Here is a 21,351-nt window from a genome sequence, read left to right on the forward strand (position 1 = left end):
GATCAATTGCAAGAAATTATGGGAACTATAATCTGAACCATCAGGAAGGCATGAGTTTGCACCCTTAATCTGGAGGAAGCTGATGAAGAAGATGGGCATCAGAATGACTGGTTTACTCTAAAATAGCCTGGAGAATGGAATGGGAAACATATTATGGGGAACAAATAATATAGTTATCCTCATAAACACGATTGCTGTGAGAGATTTTGAATTGCACAGCAGAAGGTAGAGGCAAACTGAAACTGCCTGATGACCCTGGAGGGGCAAGAGACAGATAATAAAAACCAGGTTATTGTCTTTTCCTTGGTGTGAAGGGAGTCAATACATGGGTACAATAAAGGACATTTTTTATGTTAGAAGGTGCTGGTATCAGTAGAAAGGGTAGGTTTGGAGCCTCCTTAGAAAAGTTGAATTTAGAGGTTCCAGATCAGCCCATAGTAAGATCACCTCATGTCCTTCTCAAATGCTTCATTCAGGCTATAAAGGCCATGTTATACCTTACATTGCCTTTTGTAATTCTTATGTATCATTTCAGAGGGTGTATAACCTGTAACCCTGGGGGCTTCAAGGCTTTTCTGCATTCCTTTGTCAAGGAACCCAGTGACTGCTGTAGTCGTTGTGCCATTAAAAGATACTTTGCTGCGGTCTCTGGCAGATTTTAGAGCTCTGGGAGCTGAGGGAAAGCCATCTTGCCCAAGCCACGGTTCAGCGCCTTCAAACAGACACTGGGCTCACATACTTCCTTTCTTAATTACTTCTGGAAATTACATATGAACAGGAGTTTTTTTTGGATATTAAGATCCTTCAGAATGGCAAGTTTCATTACACTGGGTGAGTTTCCTTCAATCCTTGGCGAAAGAAGTTTTATGCAAGTTTAAGGACTTAAAAAATTACAGTATTATTTTGGAATAAACAGCAAAAGGCTGATTAGAACATTGATTTTGGAAAGTTATAACTGGAGTAAGAGTCCAGATGGATTTGAAATAAGATTTTGAAATTAATTACAAGAAACCTTCCTGTGGATTGTTTAAAATTCTATTAAATTTTAGTTTGCATTAGTTTTTTATCTTTGTGTCTGTAAACTTTAATAAACATTACTATTAAAAAAAAGATACTTTGTTGCATTTATCTCCAAGCGTCTTGGTTCCTTACTTAAGTGGGCTTTTTTCCTACTACAATATCTAAAGAGAGGTACTAATAAAGTTTAGTTGCTTTTATGTTCTCAGTTAATGTGAGATTTGGCAATTCCTTTTCCTTGTGGAACAATACAACACTCTCTCCTAATCAGTGACCTGCTCTCCTTTTTATTCTTTCCAACCCACCTAAATAATGGGAAAGAAATTGTGTAAAAGGGCTCAGGGACTCCTTCCATAAGCAAATCACCTCTCTGAAAACCAAACAGAATGGAACCAAATTTGACACGATAGGAAAAGCCAGCAAAAGCCAGATTATCACTTTAAAAATGGACCAGATCTGGCTTGAGGTTGCAGTGAAAAATATTCCAGAAAAAAAATATATCCCTAAATGCATCCATTTAGAGGCAATGGTTCAAAGTGCTGCTGACTCCTCCATTCTAAGACCATTTCCATATTAGCAACTTATAGCATATTCTAGAGCTGTGTTTTTCCAACTTGGCAACTTTAAGATGTGTGGACTTCAGCTCCCAGAATTCCCCAGCCAGCATGCTGGCTGGGGAAATTCTGGGAGCTGAAGTCCACACATCTTAAAGTTGCCAAGTTGGAAAAACACTGCTCTAGAGTCAACCAGCATTGCTTTACCAAACTCACTTCATTGATGGCTGGATGATGCTATATATATATATATATATACACACACACACACACATACACTAGCACAGAAATGAACTGAGGCCCCCTACTGTATGCATCACCCGAAGTGGAGCACACATATTCCATCTTATGCTTCCCAGTACCTCATGTACAGACATACATATTTTGCAATACTGCTTACCAATCCTCATTTCTAATGTAGATGCCATAGAAAGCACATGGTATATTAGACACTCCACATTGCATATATATTTATGTAGATAACATGTGATACATACCATATTCATTATTCCTCATTTTATATGTTCACATTAACATGCATTAAAATTTGTATACCATATATATAACCTGTTAATCCAACATAATTCAGTAGCTACCAGTACAACCACATTTCCATCACTTTTTTGGAAGTTCAGCTGGAGTAACCCTACCACGGCCTCACCCTGAAGCAGCTCATCTGATGCAATTACCTCATGTAAACTGGAGATAAAACCAGAGGACAAGCTGGAGAGGCCAAAGCGCTTCTCAATGGTAGTCAGGCTGCTCTTGAAATAAGCACTGTAGAGGAGCTGAGACAGCTGCATCAGGCCATGGCAGATCACAAACACCTGTCAGCAAGAAGATGCACAGTTAGATGTATTCCCATGATGGAGGGCTAGAAAGTACCAGTATCTATCTTGAGTTGGATGATTTCTGAGACACAGACAAAATAGTAGCCAAATGTTTATGTAAACTTAAAACCAAAGTCAAAAACACCTGAATAGGATTGATCTACTTATCTGAAAATCAAGCATTTTTTATTGGGATCTATTGCGATACATGCTGGTTTCAAGATCAATGAGCTCACATTTTTGATTCTTGAAGGGTTCAATTTTTAGTCAAAGTGAAACGTGAGCTTTCTACAAATCCAGCTACTTGGTTGTTAATGTTGGGATTCTTGCTCCATTATATATACTTCCAAGAATTACGGTATTCAAAGAAAGGTTTAAATATTGTGACAGGAATTATAAAGAAGATAGGAGAAGTCTTTTTGCTTTTCTGATTTGTGTAATTTTTTGTAGCATGTTAGACTGACAATAAGTTACACAGTACACAGACTGATTGCTGAAGGCATTACCTTCTGATGGTCAAAGCTTTCTGCTGCAATCATAATTAGTTTAACTCTTGTTTGACATAGGGATGTCTTCATGCTCTGCTTTTAACATGAAATAAATGCTTCTTAAAACAAACAAGGAAATAAATCTGGCATTTGTCTTTCTTTAGAAACTGGACCTATGTTATTCTTTCACTCCAACTCTGTGATCCAGGCAGCCATAATTTTCCTCTCCTCTGCTACTGGATTGGTCTGAGTTTGGTTTTTTAATCCCTTTGGAGTTTTTCTTTAACATGGTTATTTTTTTGCCTTTCTGAACACTTTGAGCTAAATTTCCTTTTCTTTCTTGGTGGTCTCATTTTGTCCATACTCCCTTGTGTACACTGTGTTTAAAAGACTTCTCTAGGATTTGGCAACCACCACCACCACCAAAAAACCCTTGCTTGTTTGAGATGTGGTATGTTAATACAATAAAGATAAAAATAAAGCCTTTAAAAAAGATGAAAGATGCAGTCTAGTGACTAGACCCCTAACTAATTTGAATATGCCATTAAAAAAACAATAGAAATACTGTAGCCAAATACTGCAGATCCCGTGGGATTAAAACAGCAAATGTATCATAGAAAAACAGGAATAAAAGTGAAGTAAGTTTCTAATGGAGGAATAAGGTAACATGTAGAATAGAACCACAGAATGTGAAGGAGCCATTTGTGGTATCAGGTCCAACCCCTGCTCAATGAGTGAATGCAAAGTAAAGCATGCCTAACATCTGGCTGGCTAGCCTCCACTTGAACACAACCAATGATTGTAAATCCATCTCTGAACTGCTAATTGCTTCCACTGCTGAATTGCTCTTACTATTTCAATTTTTTAGTAACATTCAAACAGGATCTGCCTTCCTGTAGCTTAAATCCCTTCTTCCTTGTCCTGCACTCTGAAAGATAAACAATGGGCCTTGATTTTTTTTCTGTGTGACATTCTTTCAGGTATTTATAGAGTGCTATTGTATTTCCCCTCAGTCCTTTTTTCTTAGGTCTAAATATTCCCAGTTCCTTCAGGCCTTCAAGGTTCCTTCAAAGTACACAAAATATGTTCAGGGAGACCTGTTGTTCTACTTGATCAGCCCCTTTGCAACAGTATTCCCCCCACCCTTCTCACAAACCCAGCTGTGTTGAGCAAATGCCTGGCACAGCGCTATGTAAGTTTGATGGCCTACTTTTCTTTAATTTCTTTCTGGAGCTTTTATAAAGAAAACAACTGTGGGAATATTCGATAAGGAGAGTAGTAAAATCTTTAACTGAAAGCTGACTGCTGTGCTCATGGAAACTGATCTCTCTGGAGGGCAGCATTAACTATTGTTTATTATTTAACATTTCTGTGTTAGATATTATGATCTTACTTGGCCAATTATGGTAAGGAGCAGCATCCATGTATGTATTCCTGAGTGAAAGAAAAGAAGGCCAAAAATAATATAAAACAAAATAGCATGATAGAAATCAAATAAATCAATAAATAATCAGAACCTGAAATATGAAATGCAAAAGAGCTTAAAGATCCTAAGTTAAAAGCCTGTACTGCCCTACAGGTAGATGAATATTTACATAAATACTAAAATGACAAATGCAAATTAAGCAAGAGTACACTTTTTCTAACTCTCGGCTTTTCTAATCCTCAACTCCCCATTGTTGCTGATTGGCCTTTGTTAGGAAGGTTATCATAAACATAATTGTTTCCAGTATCTGTTTATGCTTGACATAGAACAGGCATCCACAAGATCCTTGGGCCTCTGTTCCAACACCAAGGCTGGCAATAATCATTTCATTTCATACATGTGTGTGTGTGTGTGTGCATACATGCAAACTTAATTTTAGCATGACATTTTTGTTTAGGCAATGACAATAAAGAACAGTTTCCCAATCAAGGCCACCACTGGAACATTCCTTCCCCTCTTGCAGCTCTTAACTCAAATAATATTCAACAAATATGACAGAAACACATAGAAAGAAAAGAAAAATGGGGGGTGGGGGGAGAGAAGGAAGGGATAAAGTAAAGAGTTTTACAGTTTGAAGGGAGAATGAGAAATTCATGCCAAATCCTCCTTATATTATTATTTTTTTAATTCTATACAGTTTCTTATTATAAGATGTCCCAAAACTCTTTTATACGTGACAAAAATGGATGTGTTGGCTGGTCTTTTTCAGGACATAACTTATTGCATCATTAAGTGCAAAACAGGTTACTCCCTGGCAGTATCCACAGGACTGTAATCTAAGAAACTTTTTTACTCATGAAAGAAAGCAAGCTATTGCTCTATTCCAGTCTGTATTTACTCAGCTTCTATTATTTGGTGAAAACGTTCCAACGGTGCCAGTATTATTTATACATTACTTATGAATGACAAACAGGAAGGTGTACAGTTTAAGATCACTCTAAAAGAAAGGCTGCATTTGTGAGCTTCCCCTAACCCGCATGTGCCAAGTATGCATGAAGAAACAGAGGTAAAAAACATTAACCTTGGCCCAGAAAACAGTGCCTCTTGAGATAATACAGTATGGCCTACAGGAAAGAGACACACTGGAAAACTGATTTATGTATATAAAAAGGGAAATCAAAAGCATTTCCAAGATCTGGACCTAGATCAAAAAAGCAGACACTAGAATTTCATAATGGTATCCAGATCAGATTCTTGGTTCTTTTTCTTGGAATTCAGACTGACACCACAGGAACATAGCCTACTGTTCAGCACAGTATGTTTTCTGTATGGCTTTTTAACAATTGTGGATGAAGCTGCCATCTTTTCACTGGCCTTGGCCAAGTTACAAACACATTAAAACTACCTGACAGAGACTTAACCTACCCTCTGATTTTAACCCTCCCCCCACCTTTCTGTTAGAACAGCAGTGACAACAAATCCTGAAACAAATATTAAATTTCTAAAAGGACAATAGGCTACATCTGAAAATAATTTTTCTCAGTATCAGGAATGATCAAGCAATAAGACAGCTGTAACTGTCTGGTAACCATTTCATGAGAATGTTCGATACCTGCCCCCAAACCCCAAATGTTCCCTGTAAAAACACTACCTACTCTTTCCTTTGAGATAGTTTCCCCTGCTCACTGCACTTCCCAAAATTTCTTAGCCAAGCTCTAAAAATGCTAGTGATTCTCCCTCAGCTAGAGAGGAGCACTTTAGGAAGCAGAACATTTATGAAGTGAGCATCAAACAAGCTTAGTTCTCCTTTAAAAAAAAAGCAAAGCAGATTGCCTTCCATGCTGTTTTACACCTTACTAGGGCAATTAGTCCTTAGGTGAATGGATCTATCTCTATTGTTTGGGCTGAAAAGAAGCTCTGCAGTGCTAAAAGAAGCTCTATCATGCTCGCTCATGATGAAGTCTGGTGATAGGGCAATAAGCTATTACCAATGCTGACCCCCAAGTAACTTGCAGTAAAAAACAGCATTCCCCAACATGGCACCCTCCATGCATCGAGACTTCAATTCCCCAGCCAACCTCCATGCAGCTATGCATTCTCGAAGTAATATGAATTCTGTTCAATTCTACACAAACAATGCAGAAAAGCAATGAAGCCATGGTGTCCGTAAGAAGGAAATCCAAACCCCTTACCAGGAAAATGTGCTAATATATTTATTCAAAGGGCCCATTCCTTGTAGCCTTTCAGTTGACCTAATTAGGTTGCTACTTGCAGCTAATACATACTTACTTGCTTGCTTGCTTAAACAAACAAATAAGACATGTTTATTTATTGATCATATTTATTTATTGATCATATTTATTTATTTATTGTATTTACATAGCCACCCATCTCACACAAAGTGACTCTGGGTGGCGTACAACAATTAAAAAGAAATACATAAAAACAATTACAAATAAAAAAAACTGTAAAATACGTCCCTTCATTCTGGAAAGAAAGGCAAGATATACAGGAAATAAATCAAGGCATTCAAAAATCCCATTCTGTACATACAGTATTTATGTTGACATTAAGCTGATTTGTGATGGGGGGGCTGTTTTCTGTATATGAACTTTTTGATTTGCTAATCTGAATTGGATTTCAATTTGTTTTTATTTTCACAGCTATACCTTTAAGATGGCATTTGTTGGTGCCATTTTGATGTTACCTTACAGTGCCATTCTATACTAACTTGTGGTAGTAAGAGTGGCGAAACATCAATATTTCTCCGCTCTTATTGCACCCGCAGAATGCTGCCTGGCAGTCCTGGTTAAGATCACCCTTTTGGGAAAGGGGGGCCCAGTGGCCCATTTACAGGCTGCGCAGAGGAGTTTTCTGGGCATCTGGAGGGTAAAATTGCTCGGATCCAGTTCCAGTTGGATGCCAAGCATGAGGCATGGTTTGTAGAGATGCCCAGGGTACGGTCTTACCTTGTTATCTGGGAACAGTTTGATCCTGTTGAACCCGAGGAACTGGACAGGGTCCTCCCATTGGTCAATGCCACCACTTGTCAACTAGATCCATGTCCCTCCTAGCTGGTTAAGGCTACTCGGGAGGTGACATGTGGGTGGGTCCAGGGAGTGGTGAATTCATCCTTGATGGAAGGAGTGTTCCCAGCTGCCTTTGAAGAGGCACTGGTGCATATCCTCCTCAAGAAACCATCACTGGATCCCACCATACTGAATAATTTTTGTCCAATCTCCCACCTCCCCTTTTGGGGGAAGGTGGTTGAAAAGGTGGTGGCATTGCAGCTTCAGAGGATCGTGGAGGAAATGGATTATCTAGACCCTTTTCAGTCAGGTTTCAGGACCAGGATGGAAATGACATTGATTGCACTCATGGATGATCTCTGGTGGGAACGGGATGGGGATAGTGCATCCATCCTCGCTCTTCTTGACCTCTCAGCAGCTTTCAATACCATCAATCATGGTATCCTTTTGGGTTGACTTAGGGAGTTGGGAGTGGGCAGCACAATTTTGCGCTGGTTCTTCCTTTCTCCAAGGTCAATCCCAATCAATGCTGATTGGGAGTGAGAGGTCCAGCCCACAGCCCCTTCATTGTGGGGTGCCGCAGGGTTCTGTACTCTCTCTTCTCCTTTTTAACATCTACATGAAACCACTGGGTGAGATCATCTACCACCATGGGATGAAGTATCATCAATATGCAGATGATACCCAGTTATACATCTCCATCCCAAGTGACATGAGTGATGCTGTGACCTTTCGCGGTGCCTGGAGTCTGTGGGGGTCTGGATGGGGTGCAACAGGCTTCAGCTGAACCCTGATAAGATGGAGTGGCTATGGATTGGAGGCTCCTCTGTATCCAAGGATTTACCATCTTTGGTTTTGGACGGGGTTGCACTGCCCCGGACAGACCTGGTGCATAATCCTGCTTGAGGAGCAGGTGGCAGTCATAGCCAGGAAGGCCTCTGCCCAACTTCATGTGGTGCGCCAGTTACACCCTTTCCTGGATCAGGAGGCTCTCCAGTCATTCACTCATGCCCTGGTCATCTCTCGGTTAGACTATTGCAATGCGTTCTACACGGAGCTACCCTTGAAGAGTATGAGGAAGCTGCAGCTGGTTCAAAATGTGGCTGCGTGGACAATCTTGGGTGCCCCAAGAATAGCACATATAACACCTTTACTGCAGGAGCTGCATTGGGTCCCAGTTTGCTTCTGGGTCCAATTCAAGGTGTTGGTTATTACCTTTAAAGCCCTACATGGCATGGGTCCAGGTTATCTGAGGGACTGTCTCACCCCCATCAGATCAACCCATCCCACCCGGTCAGGCAGAGAGGGCATGTTATGGACCCTGTCAGTGAGAGAATGTTGGCAGGCAGGGCCCAGGAGGAGAGCCTTCCGCCATTGCCCCTGCCCTTTGGAATATTCTCCCACCAGAAGTGTGGCAGGCCCCTACCCTTCCAGCTTTCTGGAAAGGATTAAAGACCTGGCTCTGCCAGGCTTGTGTGGGGCAATAAGAATTTTACCCAGTCCTGGGGGTGGCTGGTGCCTTGATGACGTTCCTTGAGCTACCTGCCAATGTAAAACCTATTCTTGAATGATATTTATTTTCTATTTATTCAAGACCAATTTATATTTTATTCTTAACTGATTTTAACTTCTTTGTAAACTGCCCAGAGTAGTTTTTTAATGAGATGGGCAGTGACAAATTTGATATATAAATAAATAAATAAAATATATTTGTCTACTCAGTCAAACCTACTGAATTTAAAAGCATTTATTCTAATGTACGCATGTAGAGGACACCATGTGTTCTTATAATAATCAAGCAACATACAAATAATAAATATGTGTTTTAATCTCAGGAATTAAAGATATTTCCTCCCATGGGGAAAAAAAGATAATGCAAGCAATAATGGGAAGTACAATCCAGATGGGCATAACAGTTAACCTTTCCCTGAAAGTAAGTCAGATGAAATCAATTAAAAGAAGCTTATTACTGAGGTCAAAAGTGGCCTGATCTTAGGCAGATGCATGTTAGAAGATGAGGAGAAAAGGGAGCCTGTTGCTACCCAGATGCTCCATTTAAGCCTTAAGTGACAGAAAAGAACCTGTGGAATTGGCCATTAAGATACATCTGGCTAAAATCAGCTGAGCTAGACAGGTTTCTCAACAGGAAGTGAGACACTGGCTCCTGCTGAGATATATTAACATTTTCCAAGAAGCTTGTTTCTTTCCATTAATACAACCAACTGCAGAACATCATTTGTGGCTCTCCTGAACTGAATGGTAAAAATATGTCAGCCTGGTTCCAACACATTAGGAGGACACTGTACTAGGGAAGAGTGATCCTGGAAGGTCATAAAAGGTGCTCAGCAAGGGCCATTCAATCTGCCATTCATCTTTGTGAGTGTAGACGAGTCCTACAAGCCTATGACTTTTCACATGAACTGATCCAGGGAAGCTAAAGTTGTCAAAAAAGTATGGTAGTTCTAGTTCATTCTTAGGTATCCCTTGTACAGCACAGAGCCAGTCCCTCAGGCCAAAACAGTTTTCCCTTTGACATAGTGGGGAACATTTTAAAAGAGTCTCAACACTGTCACCCAACATTCTGCATTTGTGTTTTCCGAAGTCCTCTATTCATCATCTGGATGTTTATTTGAAAGTTGGACAAATGACCATGACTGCAAACTGTTTAAAGAAACGGCTTAACTCCAACCACAATTTACTTTCAAAATGCGTATTCTCTCACGTATTCTATAGAATAGAAAGGCTACAAAAACATCACAGATTTATTTTCAAGCCTATGATTTGCCAGAATGGAATAATATACATAATAATACATATCCATAATACATACCTATCTTCAATGACAGAAAAAGACATCTCTTAGAAAAAGATGCATGCATAGAAACTTACATGTCAGAATGATTGTATAGGCAAAAATTCTGTGTACGAATTACATAAAAATGTAGTTATTAGGGAATAGTTGAATACAGAAATACATGTATTAGGGCTTGTTGAATAAGAAAGGAAATGAAAACTTTGAGAATGCAGAACTGATGGAATGGTCTACCTTCTAAGAGTTAGCTGCAGAAGATTTGCAGCACAACGAAGAAGAGAATTGGAGAATGCAGCTGCTTCTTGTTTTCTACCTTCCTTTCAGTAAGCTTTAAGTGAAATATATATGGAGAAGGATCTAGGTCGCTGCTGGAGTTTTTATTTTTGAAAAAGGGGAATTAATCATTATGAGCTTTTGTGTTATAGCTTATCTGGGCATCTGAAACATGCATAGCACCTAGGGCATAAGGCAGTGAAATCTGTTTCCTCTCTGGTGTTGGTACCAGAACAATTAATGCAAATACGTCCAGTCCACATTAGGCAACCAGAGTAGCTTATGTAAAATAACACAATCAACAACTTTGCTTACCCTTCTACAGGCTACATTCAAACATCTGCTATAAAATATAAGCACTGTTGAACATTTCCAGAAATTTGGCAGAAGAGAGTCTGTGCCGTTGTTGCAGCATTAGCTAACAACTCGAAGTTCATGTATATAATAATTCCCTGGAATTAATTATCAAGAAAATTCTATGGTTTAGAGTTAAGGCCCTTTACGCTATGTGTTTCCAGGAAAGCAACTTCCCCTTTTTACCTTTATATAAAATCAGGGATCAGGAACAAAACACCGACTCAGCCTATCGTGCAAGATGATGTCATGAAAGAGAACAGTCCAGAGCTAATCTCAGTCTGGCACAAAGCCTTCATCTGAAGGAATCCTTTGTCAGAGGAAAAGTAGAGGGAGGGGGGTGTCTGAAAGCCTTCTCATCATCTTGAGCAAAGGAAAACGTGAAACCAGAGACAGTCACCCTCACCTGCACTGTAGCTTTTCCAGTTTAAAAACGTCTAAGTACCGTAAAGGGAATTGTTGAGGTGTGAATGGCTACCAAGCTGTGGGAAAGAGGAGCTGTAGCAGAATATGGCATAAATACTTAAAGAGTTAAAAGCTTCAAACAGCTAAAACCCGTAATCCCCAAAAGATTGGAACAGATGATTCTCACTTAAACTGAGTATTCAGGATAAAATTAATTTTTAAAAATTGAATGTTTTACCACTGGTAATTTATACCACATGGGGTGTTTCTTTATTGCTAAAAGGCTGTTGCATAAAATCCAATACTGTACACTGTTTTTGAAGTTTACTTAGGGAACCTCTCCCTCTTGTTCTCTACTCAGGAGCTTTAATTGTCAGTTAAATCTCTCAGATTTAAGTTTATACCACAAAGTATATATTTTTCTTGGTTTAAATTTGCTTGTTGGGAACTTGTACTTATGGACAAACTTGGAATCTGCATATTTATCACCTTTTAAAAGCTTTAGGGAGTTAGGGTCCAAATGGAAAGAATGACATTCCTCATCCTATATATGGGTTACTAGGGAGGTATGGTGTGAAGTAGTACACCAACTTGGGTTTGATCCTTCTTTTCATATAAAATTAACATTATGTGAAAATCAAAAATTAAAAATAGCAAGACAGGCTTTCCATTGGAGAACCTAGGTGGCATGTAGAGTGTACATACCTTAAACCAGTTAATAGATCATGTAGTAGCTGTTTTATTATTGAACAGCTGTAATGAGAGTATTTATTATAGTATAGAGAGGCACACTCTTCAATTAGAATGAGCTTAAAGTCCTACATGCCTCAAAATTCCCTTTAGAACTAAAGGATATACCATGAAAAATAACTAAGTATACTGTAGTTTATAGATTGAAGTTAGAATACAATAATTAGATTTCAAGAGTACAGGGAAGGGATTTAATGTGGATATTTATATTTTTTACTGTTTTGATGTTTGATTTTAATTGTGAGCCGCCCACAGTCACCCATTGGGGGAGATGGGCAGCATATAAATTTAATAAATAAATAATAAATAAATAAATAAATAGGGAAGCACAGAGTAAGGAATTGAAATATCCAACACATGAATGCCAAAGGAAGACCATTTTCGCATCCATATATCACAGATGTAAAATTAAATTAACTTGAACAAAAATTCCTAGACATCTTTATTTATTAATAGGGTTTTCAGGTAACCTGCCCACCCTGCAGATTCCGGATGGTATACAACAGAGTCTTTGTAAAAGAAAATGGGCAATGCAGTTCATACAATCTGATCATGGGATAGAAGGGCTCCCTTTTGGAATACTTTATTACATGTGTTAATTTTGGCCTGGAAGACCTTTTTCCTTATTTGAACAATGATTGTGCCACAAGGAATCTTGTTTGGGAGCCTACTTAGAAATTTGATTACATATATTGGTTTTTATGCTTAATATCTCATTTTTCCTATTGTCGTACATACTGAAATGTTAATAATTCAATTATAACATGGCATTAATATATAAATACAGCTAGTTTTTTAACTACATAACAGATTGTTCTTCTGTGGATTTTTCTTTCTTTGCATCTAATTTCTGAATATTTTTTTTTAAATCATGATCACCATTAAGGAGATTTCCCCTCCTACAACAAGGTAGGGAAAGCATGCAGAGTATGGTTTCTAGAATTCTTTACATACACTTTACAAGGAGTGACACAGGAGGTACCTGTATTTTTTTCTGTGTAAGGAAATAATATATTGTGTGTCCATCCACTGTGTCCCCAGGGACTAATTAGGGGGTATACATTCATGTTGCTTGTATATGTATGTCCATGACAGTATAATCAGGCTGGGATATGCTTATTGCCTGTGTGTGTTTCTGCTCTCTTCTAATATTGTATTAATGTGTTTGTGTGTATGTGTACCTAACACACATACACAAAGATATGGAAAATTTAGCTGTAACGTTACTTTAGGCCCTATTAGTGGAAAGGTCCATGTAAACAGCCAGTTTAACATGGTTTGCTCCAGTTCATGAGTTGGCATAAAGTATGTCAACCTAAATTGTCTTCACAGCCCTTTTCTACTTGGCTTCAGTACAGAAGCCAGTGACTATATGGTCCTAAACAGTTTACTATGGGGTAATTTAAGGTACAAAAATGGGTGGATTTCCTAGCTGTCAAGAAAAATAGCCACAAGAAGCAGGACCACTCTATAACTTTCACTAGCAACCTGGGTATTGCTAGAAATAGTAGATCAGGATCAGAACTTCCCTTGACAGTTGACCTCTCTACATGTTTAAAAAGGTCCTGGACTACTCTTTTTTTAGTGGTATCACCACTGCTAGACCAGGACCTCTTGAACTTAGAGAAATCTTGTCTCCTTCAATAGCAATACAATGTGCTTAGAGAGTCCCGGTCTACTGCCTTCTCTGGCAATCTTGGTGCTGTTGTTTCTCTCCTGGTATCACATAAATCCAGTATGACAAACCAATATGTCCATAGAGGAAATTCATCAGTGACTGGGGAAGAGACAGTGTACCCACAGTAGCCAATAGGAACTGGTCAAGTTCCATTCCCTCTGTGATTGTCACCAAGCAGTACAAATAGTGCATATACTGTAGCTAGACTTATGTCAGATGACAATGGAAAACACTGCTTCACTCCACTTCAGATCAGAAAAACCTGAAGTCAGCTGGCCTCAGCTATTGCCTGGGAGTGGGGGGGGGGGGGAAGGTTGTGTCATGAGGACATGTCTGTAAAGAACTGTTTGAGAGGCAGTTTCAAACTTGTGATCTTGAGAGAAGCCAGCAGAGGTGTTTCACTGCCTAAAGATTTTGGGTTAAGTGTGACAGGTACATACATCAGTTGTATAAAACCTCCTTTAAGGTATATTCTTATGTTAAACTACTAGGACATCTAGAATGACAGACTAGGGCCTGAAACATGTTTCATAGTGTTAATGCAGGGACGTTTGCAAGAATAAGCACGTAGTGCCCTTCTGATCATTCTGATGACCACTCCCATTGTCCACAGTAACACGATTAATGCTCAGAAATTGTGAGAGTTGAAATCCATATCTGGAAGTACTTAAAAATGATTCAAATATAAAATTTTAAAGGCGTCTCACAGAACACAGCAAATTAAGCTTTAAAAAAATCTCTATTGTTCCTTAAAATATGATCAGCTAGCCCTAAATTGTGCTTACCAACACTTTCTATGAAGGTCCACATATCTATCTAAGAGCAATACTGTTATTAGGTGTGCCAAAAAATAAAACAAAAACTGTAAGAGCTGAAAACTTTGGACAGATTTCATGGTGTTTTAAATGGACCTAATTCACACATTGTTCTAAGCCAGGGGTGGGCAACTTACAGTCTGAACAACCCATTTGCCCCCTGAGATTGCACTGCCAAAACATGCTTTGGTTAGGAGTGGGCAGAATAACAGCTTGCTCACCAGGGCAGGAACTGACATGCGTGACAGCAGTAGGGACAAAAGAGGTTCCTTGCGGTTGTTTCACTCAGTGGCCTTTCCAAGCTTTTCAGTACTAAGAAAGAGGCTGGGGCAAAAACAGTCTTAATAATTAATTGTACAATTATAACAATAGAATCTAGGAAACAGAGCAGAGGTTATATGAGGATCCCAAATCCATCAGACCCTAATTTATACCTGCTGGCCCAGACAACTTCAATTATACTCTTTAACACGATTCTTTAACACGATTTTGGGGAAGCTTTAAAGTCTGTTTTAAATAATCAGATATAACCACTGAAGCAGAAGGATCAGAAAAAATAAAATAAAAGGGAACACAAGGAGAGCAAGAGCAACTCCAAACAGGTTATTACAGACACTCCAACCATAGAAAGTTTAGGGAATGAAAAATTGCTGCAAGTTATTTTATAACAGTCATGGTAGTTCTGTGACCAGTTCTGAATCAAAGAATCAAAGCTCATGATGAGATGAGGGTAGTAAAACTTAGAATCCCTATCACGGGTAGATTTTGCCACCAATTAACTACTCCTGCCCAACTCTAATCAACCAGGTTTCAGAGTGTCACAAGTAAAGAATGAACAAGAAGGGGGTAGGGGAGAGAGAGGTGGAGGGTGGTGGCTGAAAAGTAAGATTTGTAAGTTTCAATGTTAACTATGTCCTCAAAATGATGATCAGTGCATCCAAACATAAAGTTCCAATAAAGCAGAAGTATGCAAGTAGGTAAGGTTATTATGTAAAGAGATGTTTTGGAACAACACATGCAGCAAGGCCATTAGCAAGGATTGGGGGAGCCACAACTCAAAACATTTGGAAAGCATCAGGTTGTCTGTGCTTGCAGCAATGGCACACAGGTTAATTTTCAACTGCACAGCACCTGATTGCTACTTGACCCAAAGCTGGTGAAGTTATACATTACTTGAGAGAGAAAATTCTACTGCCCTTTTAGTGAAACTGCAGCAATAATCCCTTAAATAATCCCTTAATACTCTTCTGCTAGCAAACAGTGAGGAATTTGGATCAAGTTAATGTTTGAAAAAGCACTGGCCTTTTTAGGACATTCTGTTAAGCAATTCCCAACATTCTCACTTGTCTCAATTTCAGCAATGTCTTGAAAAGCACTAACCTCTCCCTTGTTTTTCCCTATCATGGTTATAAAGATCTGGATGATGTTGAATAGACTGCAAATAAAATTAATATTTCAAACAAATGCCTGTTTGTATTATTATGGTTCCACCTACACACACACACAGAGCTGAGGGGCTGCATGATGCCAGCAATTTTGCTCCTTCAGTGGGAGACATTTACGCTGAATGTATGAATGACTGCAGGATGCTAATATAATTTAAGCAACACTGGCATGGGAACAGGACTTATTAAGAGCTCCTATTTTGTCATGCTGAAATGGGACTTAAATCTGCTGTGTAGCTCCTCCCATCTGCTTTATCACCTCAAAAGCCCTTAAAAGGGAGGTAAAACAGAGAGTGGTTACCCATCATTCAAACAGCTATAAAAGTAATATATACAGTCCAACTTCCCTTGAGCTCTGGGACCAGAGAGATACAGATGTTACATTATGTCATGCCCCCATGTGTGGAGTTTTACATGACTCTCTATTTTACACACTGTACTGTATATCCTATCCTAGTACAGTATTTTCAGTTACACTGACCACCAGGAGGCGCCATGTGACCAGTTTCATCCTACTGGAACTCATCAGACTCATCAGATGTATTTCTTCCTGCAAGTTAAACCCCAGAACCTGGATAGCTTTTAAAGTTAATGTGTTGTCTATAGTCATTGAAAGCGCAAAGGTCTGTGAATTCAGTTCTTGGTAGAAGATTTGAACCTCATAGAATAATATCTGGCTCCCCATGTCTGGTGAGTCCCAATAGGATGAAACTGGTCACATGGTGTCATGTGGTAATCAGCATAACTATCGTTCAGGAAATAACATTGTATTGCTGGAGTATGAATCCAAGGCTCCTTGGGTCAAAACCCCAACTTGCTACACTGAATTAACTCTAATATTCCAAATCAGAGAGGAGCACTGGTCCTTGCCCACAATCATCTTTTTTCCCATTTAGTCTCTTGAAGCCCAAGCTTATTTGTCCCTTAAGGCAGTGTTTCTCAACCTCAGCAACTGTATAATTTGTGGACTGGCTAAGGCATTCTGGGAGTTGAAGTCCACACATAAAGTTGCTGAGACTGAGAAGCACTGCCCTAAGGCTTGAGATGTTTGCATTGGCTTTCTTAGAAGTGGCAAGAGGTTTTGACTACAGAAGACCTAGGCTGAAATCTTAGTCTGCGCATTGAGCTATAAAAAAATGTTATTTGGTTTTGGTTTATAGTGTGCTCTGAAAACCCAGCCTTCGTGATTTCTAAACAGAAGTTCATCCAAAACCATGTATGAACCCAGCCATTATTAACACAAATAAAAGTGGGGGGAGGGGAGACAGAAGAAACCTGTGCAAACTATCCTGAACTCCTTGAGAAAAGGATAGGATTAAAAACTATTTAGAAATATTCTACTATCTGCGGATTAGCAGAATCCAAAATTTCTTCCTGAAACCTGCAGTGCAAGCCCCTCAGATTTCTTAGCAATTGATAAAGCAGTTCCTATCGCTGTTGTTAAAAACCACCCTGCAGTTTCAGTATGGTTTATTTGTGAACTCACAGTTCCTCCCTGTGTATGTTTTTACTCCATGCTGGCTGGATATTCCCAGTTTCTATTGTTTTGTTTTTTCCCATTTGGCAAATAAGCAGCAGCGACTAATTATAGCTCCCTCTTAGCCTATAATCTTTCAGTTCACTTTCACTTCTCTTGACCTAAACCTTATCAAAACCCTTCCCCTCCTGCTAATACCCTAGACTTTGCCCTTGCTGCTCCAGTATTAAACAACCTATCCTCCTATTCTTCTTAGGCTAACCTTATCTTTGAGGGGCATTCGTCACTGAGATTTAAGGCATCAGAACCTGGAATCTGTCTTCAGGCAATGAGGTCCAACACTGCTCAACATAGGAATCCAGATTAAAGCATTCCTAGTGACTATTTTGCCTTATTTGAACACATCCACCTCCCTCAGGAATTAGATCCACTGACAAGTTGCTCTGTTAGAGACAACTTCCTAATATACAATACAATCTGCCTTCCTATAACTTTAATTTATTATACTGTATCTGGTGTCCTGGAATGGTAGAGAACAAGCCTTGGTTGTTTTTTTCCTGTTTGACATCCTTTCAGTTATTTGAAGTGCATATCTTCTCCCCGGCCTTTTCCATTCCCAGTTCCTTCATTCTCTCATCATAACTCTTATGATACAGTCACAATTACTTCTCATGACTGAATACAGTATTTCTGTTGATGCAGCCTAGAGCAGCATTTGCCATTTTTGCAGCCATATTACACTTCCCAATGAGTTTGAAATCAATCTTACTATTGAAACAATCTTAACATTCCAAGATTGTTTTCACAAGGGATCTCCCATTCTGTACTTGTGCCTTTCATTTTTGTTTCCCAAATGAAGAACTTTGCTTGTTTCATTCTAATTTCTCTAACCTATTAAGACTACTTTAATTTTTATGTCTATCTTTGAGGAGATTCACTATCACACTCACACTTATATCTTATATAAATATGGCAAGCATTACCTCCATATCTTCATCCAAGCTATTAAGAAAAGGACTGAGTACAAAAGAGTACAGAATTCAGGAGCAATCTTTGTGGCATCCTATTTGTACCTTAACAAATTTCAGTTAGACGAGCACTCTGAATATAAGTTTCAAGCCAGCTATATATTCACTTAATTGTTCTGCCATCCTGCTCATACTTAACTAGTTTGTTAATAAGAGAATTGTGGGATACACTGTCAGATGTTTTGCATAAATCAAGATTATTAGATCTACATTAGAGCCAGTTTGGTGTAGTGGTGAAGGCAGCAGGCTAGAAACTGGGAGACCATGAGTTCTAGTCCTGTCTTAGGCACAAAGCCAGCTGGGTGACCCTGAGCCACTCCCTCCCTCTCAGGCCCAGGAAAAAGGCAATGGCAAACCACTGCTGATCTTGCCCAGGAAACTGCAGGCACATAAATAAATAAATCCTTAACTATCGCTTATCTGAGATGAATTTGGAGAGATTCAATAAGAATTCAGTTTGGCACAGATGTACTACAGAGCACTATTTCCCTTTCTCCTTTCAGTCCAAAGGAATGTTGGCAAGGAGTGATATAAAGAAGGCTAGACATGGCTGGGAGAGCCAGTCTGGAGTAGTGGTTGAGGCACCAGGCCAGAAACTGGGAGACTGTGCGTTCTAGTCCCACCTTAGGCATGAAGCCAGCTGGGTGACCTTGGGCCAGTCACTCTCAGCCCTAGGAAGGAGGCAATGGCAAACCACTTCTGAAAAACCTTGCCAAGAAAACTTCAGGGACTTGTCCAGGCAGTTGCCAGGAGTCAAAACTGACTCAAAGGCACAAAATAAAATAAAAAATAAAATTCTACAACTTAGATTTTACTAGGTTTACTAGGATAGCTATTTAGTCAAACATTTGATAAGGTTAGTCTGGCAAAACTGGTCCCTGACGATCCATGCTGATTCTGATAATGACTATGTTGTTTTCAAGTGCTTACAGCTCAATCTCTTTATATTTGCTCTAAAACCTTCTCAGTTATTGCTGTCAGACTGGCTGGTCTGTAGCTTCTTAGACCCTTTCCCCTCATTTTGAAGGAAAACAAAATGCCCTCCTCACCAGTTCTATGGGATTTCTCAAAGATCATACAGAAAGAATTAGCCTTTGTGATCTTGTTTTCCCAAAATCAAGAATGAACAGCATTTTACTGTTTAAGAGCCCCTCTCCCCGCTTCTCTTTCCCTGGACAAGGGCTGCTTTTGTGCACTGGGTAGGCCTTGATGTCAGGGAGGGCAGAAACATGATGTATAAGTGGGCAGGGCAAGAAAACATTCTTTAAAGAAACAAATAAAAAGGTGTTACAGTTCACAACAGGAAAAAACATTACCAGGTCAAAGTGGCGGTAAAAATGGGAGGGGGATAAAAATGGGAGCACAGGAGTGCATACATCCTTTAGGCTGCTCACATCTACTTTAAGTGACCCGACTAAAACTACAGCAGCACTTATGGGCTCACCTGCCTCTTAATTACTAATGGTCCATTAAAATAATAACTCATTAAACAGACCAGGACAACAAACTAACAGAATAAGACCGCTTCTTTGAGCAAAGGAAAACAGGATATTCTCTATATCAAGTCTTTCTCATTTGTACAAATCTTTTTTGCTATGAACCATCCCTTCTGTTAGCAGGGCTGCCAAGTCAAACACATGCCACATCCTGACTCAACTTCCAGTGATCAACATCCTGTTTTCCTACCAACATCTCAAAAGCTAGGTAGAAAGGCGGTGGCAGACATGCCTTGCAACATATTTTAAGCACTGAGGCTTCCTCTAAGCTAAAGCTGACATTTTCAAAACCTCCAAGGAATTTGGCTTCAAAGACTCATGAATTTGCAAACAATTCAAGGAATGGTATCAGAATCAGCTACAAAAGTTAGGTATATACCTGGCTGCAAAGACTCATTTGGCATGACAAATTCTGCTCTGTTTGCTTTGGATTTTCTGAATTTTTAATATATTCATTCCCTCCTTAAACTGAGCATTTTCACAGAAATCAGTGAACTGCTTTTGTAAGTATTTTATATCTTGAGCAAAAAGTTTAAGGTTGCTATCCTTGCAAATAAATTCAGGAAACTTTCTAGCCTTCAAAGGTTTTCAGCTATCAGTTGAGAAAGCCATCTAGGATACTTTAAGAATCCTAAATCAATCAACACTCTCCCCATTTTCAATGAACTACCTGGTTATCCAAAGGTAATTTTTGCTTGCCAGAGGTAACAAGACTATATGCCCTGTCCCATTTGTGAATCACTAGTACACCAATGCTCACTTACATGTTTGGAAATAATTCTAAGCACATTTTTCTGGGCAATACAGTAGGCAGTCTGTCTTCTCACCTCATTTTTTAAAACTATGAAATCATTCTTCTTTTCTCTCTTTAAGGTGTCTGACAGTGGGCACCCTTCAAGATTACATATTACCTTTCTGACTTCAATGTACTGTATTTTGCTCCTGGAAAATCTCCCCAATTCTGCCCCTACTCCAAATCTTTATTATTGCAAATCTATCAATCAGAACACAAGATATGAATGCCTATTTCATTTATTTCATTTTTATTTAATTCTTCTTCTAAACAGTACCAAATGCTATAGAATTCCTCCTCATTTAATCTTTATAACAACCCTCAAAGAGAGGGGCTGCAAAGAATGTACGTGACATTTCCAAAAAGGATTTAAAATCCTAGGTTTCCTTAACTCCACTCCAGGGGTCCTCAACTTTTTCGAACCAATATGACCATCATCCAGTAGTATACCCTAGTCTCATTTTTATTTCCTAAGGATGCTTATAAGTGTATGCCCTGCTTAGAAACACTCTTGGAAATAAATATTGTGCTTGAGGCTGGTACTTTGATGCAAAGTATGCTTACTTCTCCTTTAATTACATTTAAGTTAAAGAACTGTAAGAAAACAAACCCATCTGGAGTCTTAGGCACAAAGCCAGTGGGTGACCTTGGGCCAGTCACTCTCTCTCAGCCCTAGGAAGT

The 21,351-nt window shown here is 39.2% G+C and overlaps 1 protein-coding gene across 1 annotated transcript in view; it reads right to left on the reverse strand.

Moving 5' to 3' along the window:
* Positions 1 to 21,351, reverse strand: part of SLCO2A1 (solute carrier organic anion transporter family member 2A1) — a 69,814-nt gene that overhangs the window by 37,521 nt on the left and 10,942 nt on the right. The window contains exon 2 of the mRNA XM_088131814.1: positions 2,261 to 2,398. Within this exon, the coding sequence (XP_087987940.1) occupies positions 2,261 to 2,398 (138 nt within the window). The remainder of the gene's footprint in view (positions 1 to 2,260; positions 2,399 to 21,351) is intronic.

The sequence above is a fragment of the Python bivittatus genome, unplaced genomic scaffold (assembly GCF_059951505.1).
Source record: "Python bivittatus isolate LINGU-HERP-01145 unplaced genomic scaffold, Pbiv_v1 ctg000980_np1212, whole genome shotgun sequence".
Taxonomy (NCBI): domain Eukaryota; kingdom Metazoa; phylum Chordata; class Lepidosauria; order Squamata; family Pythonidae; genus Python; species Python bivittatus.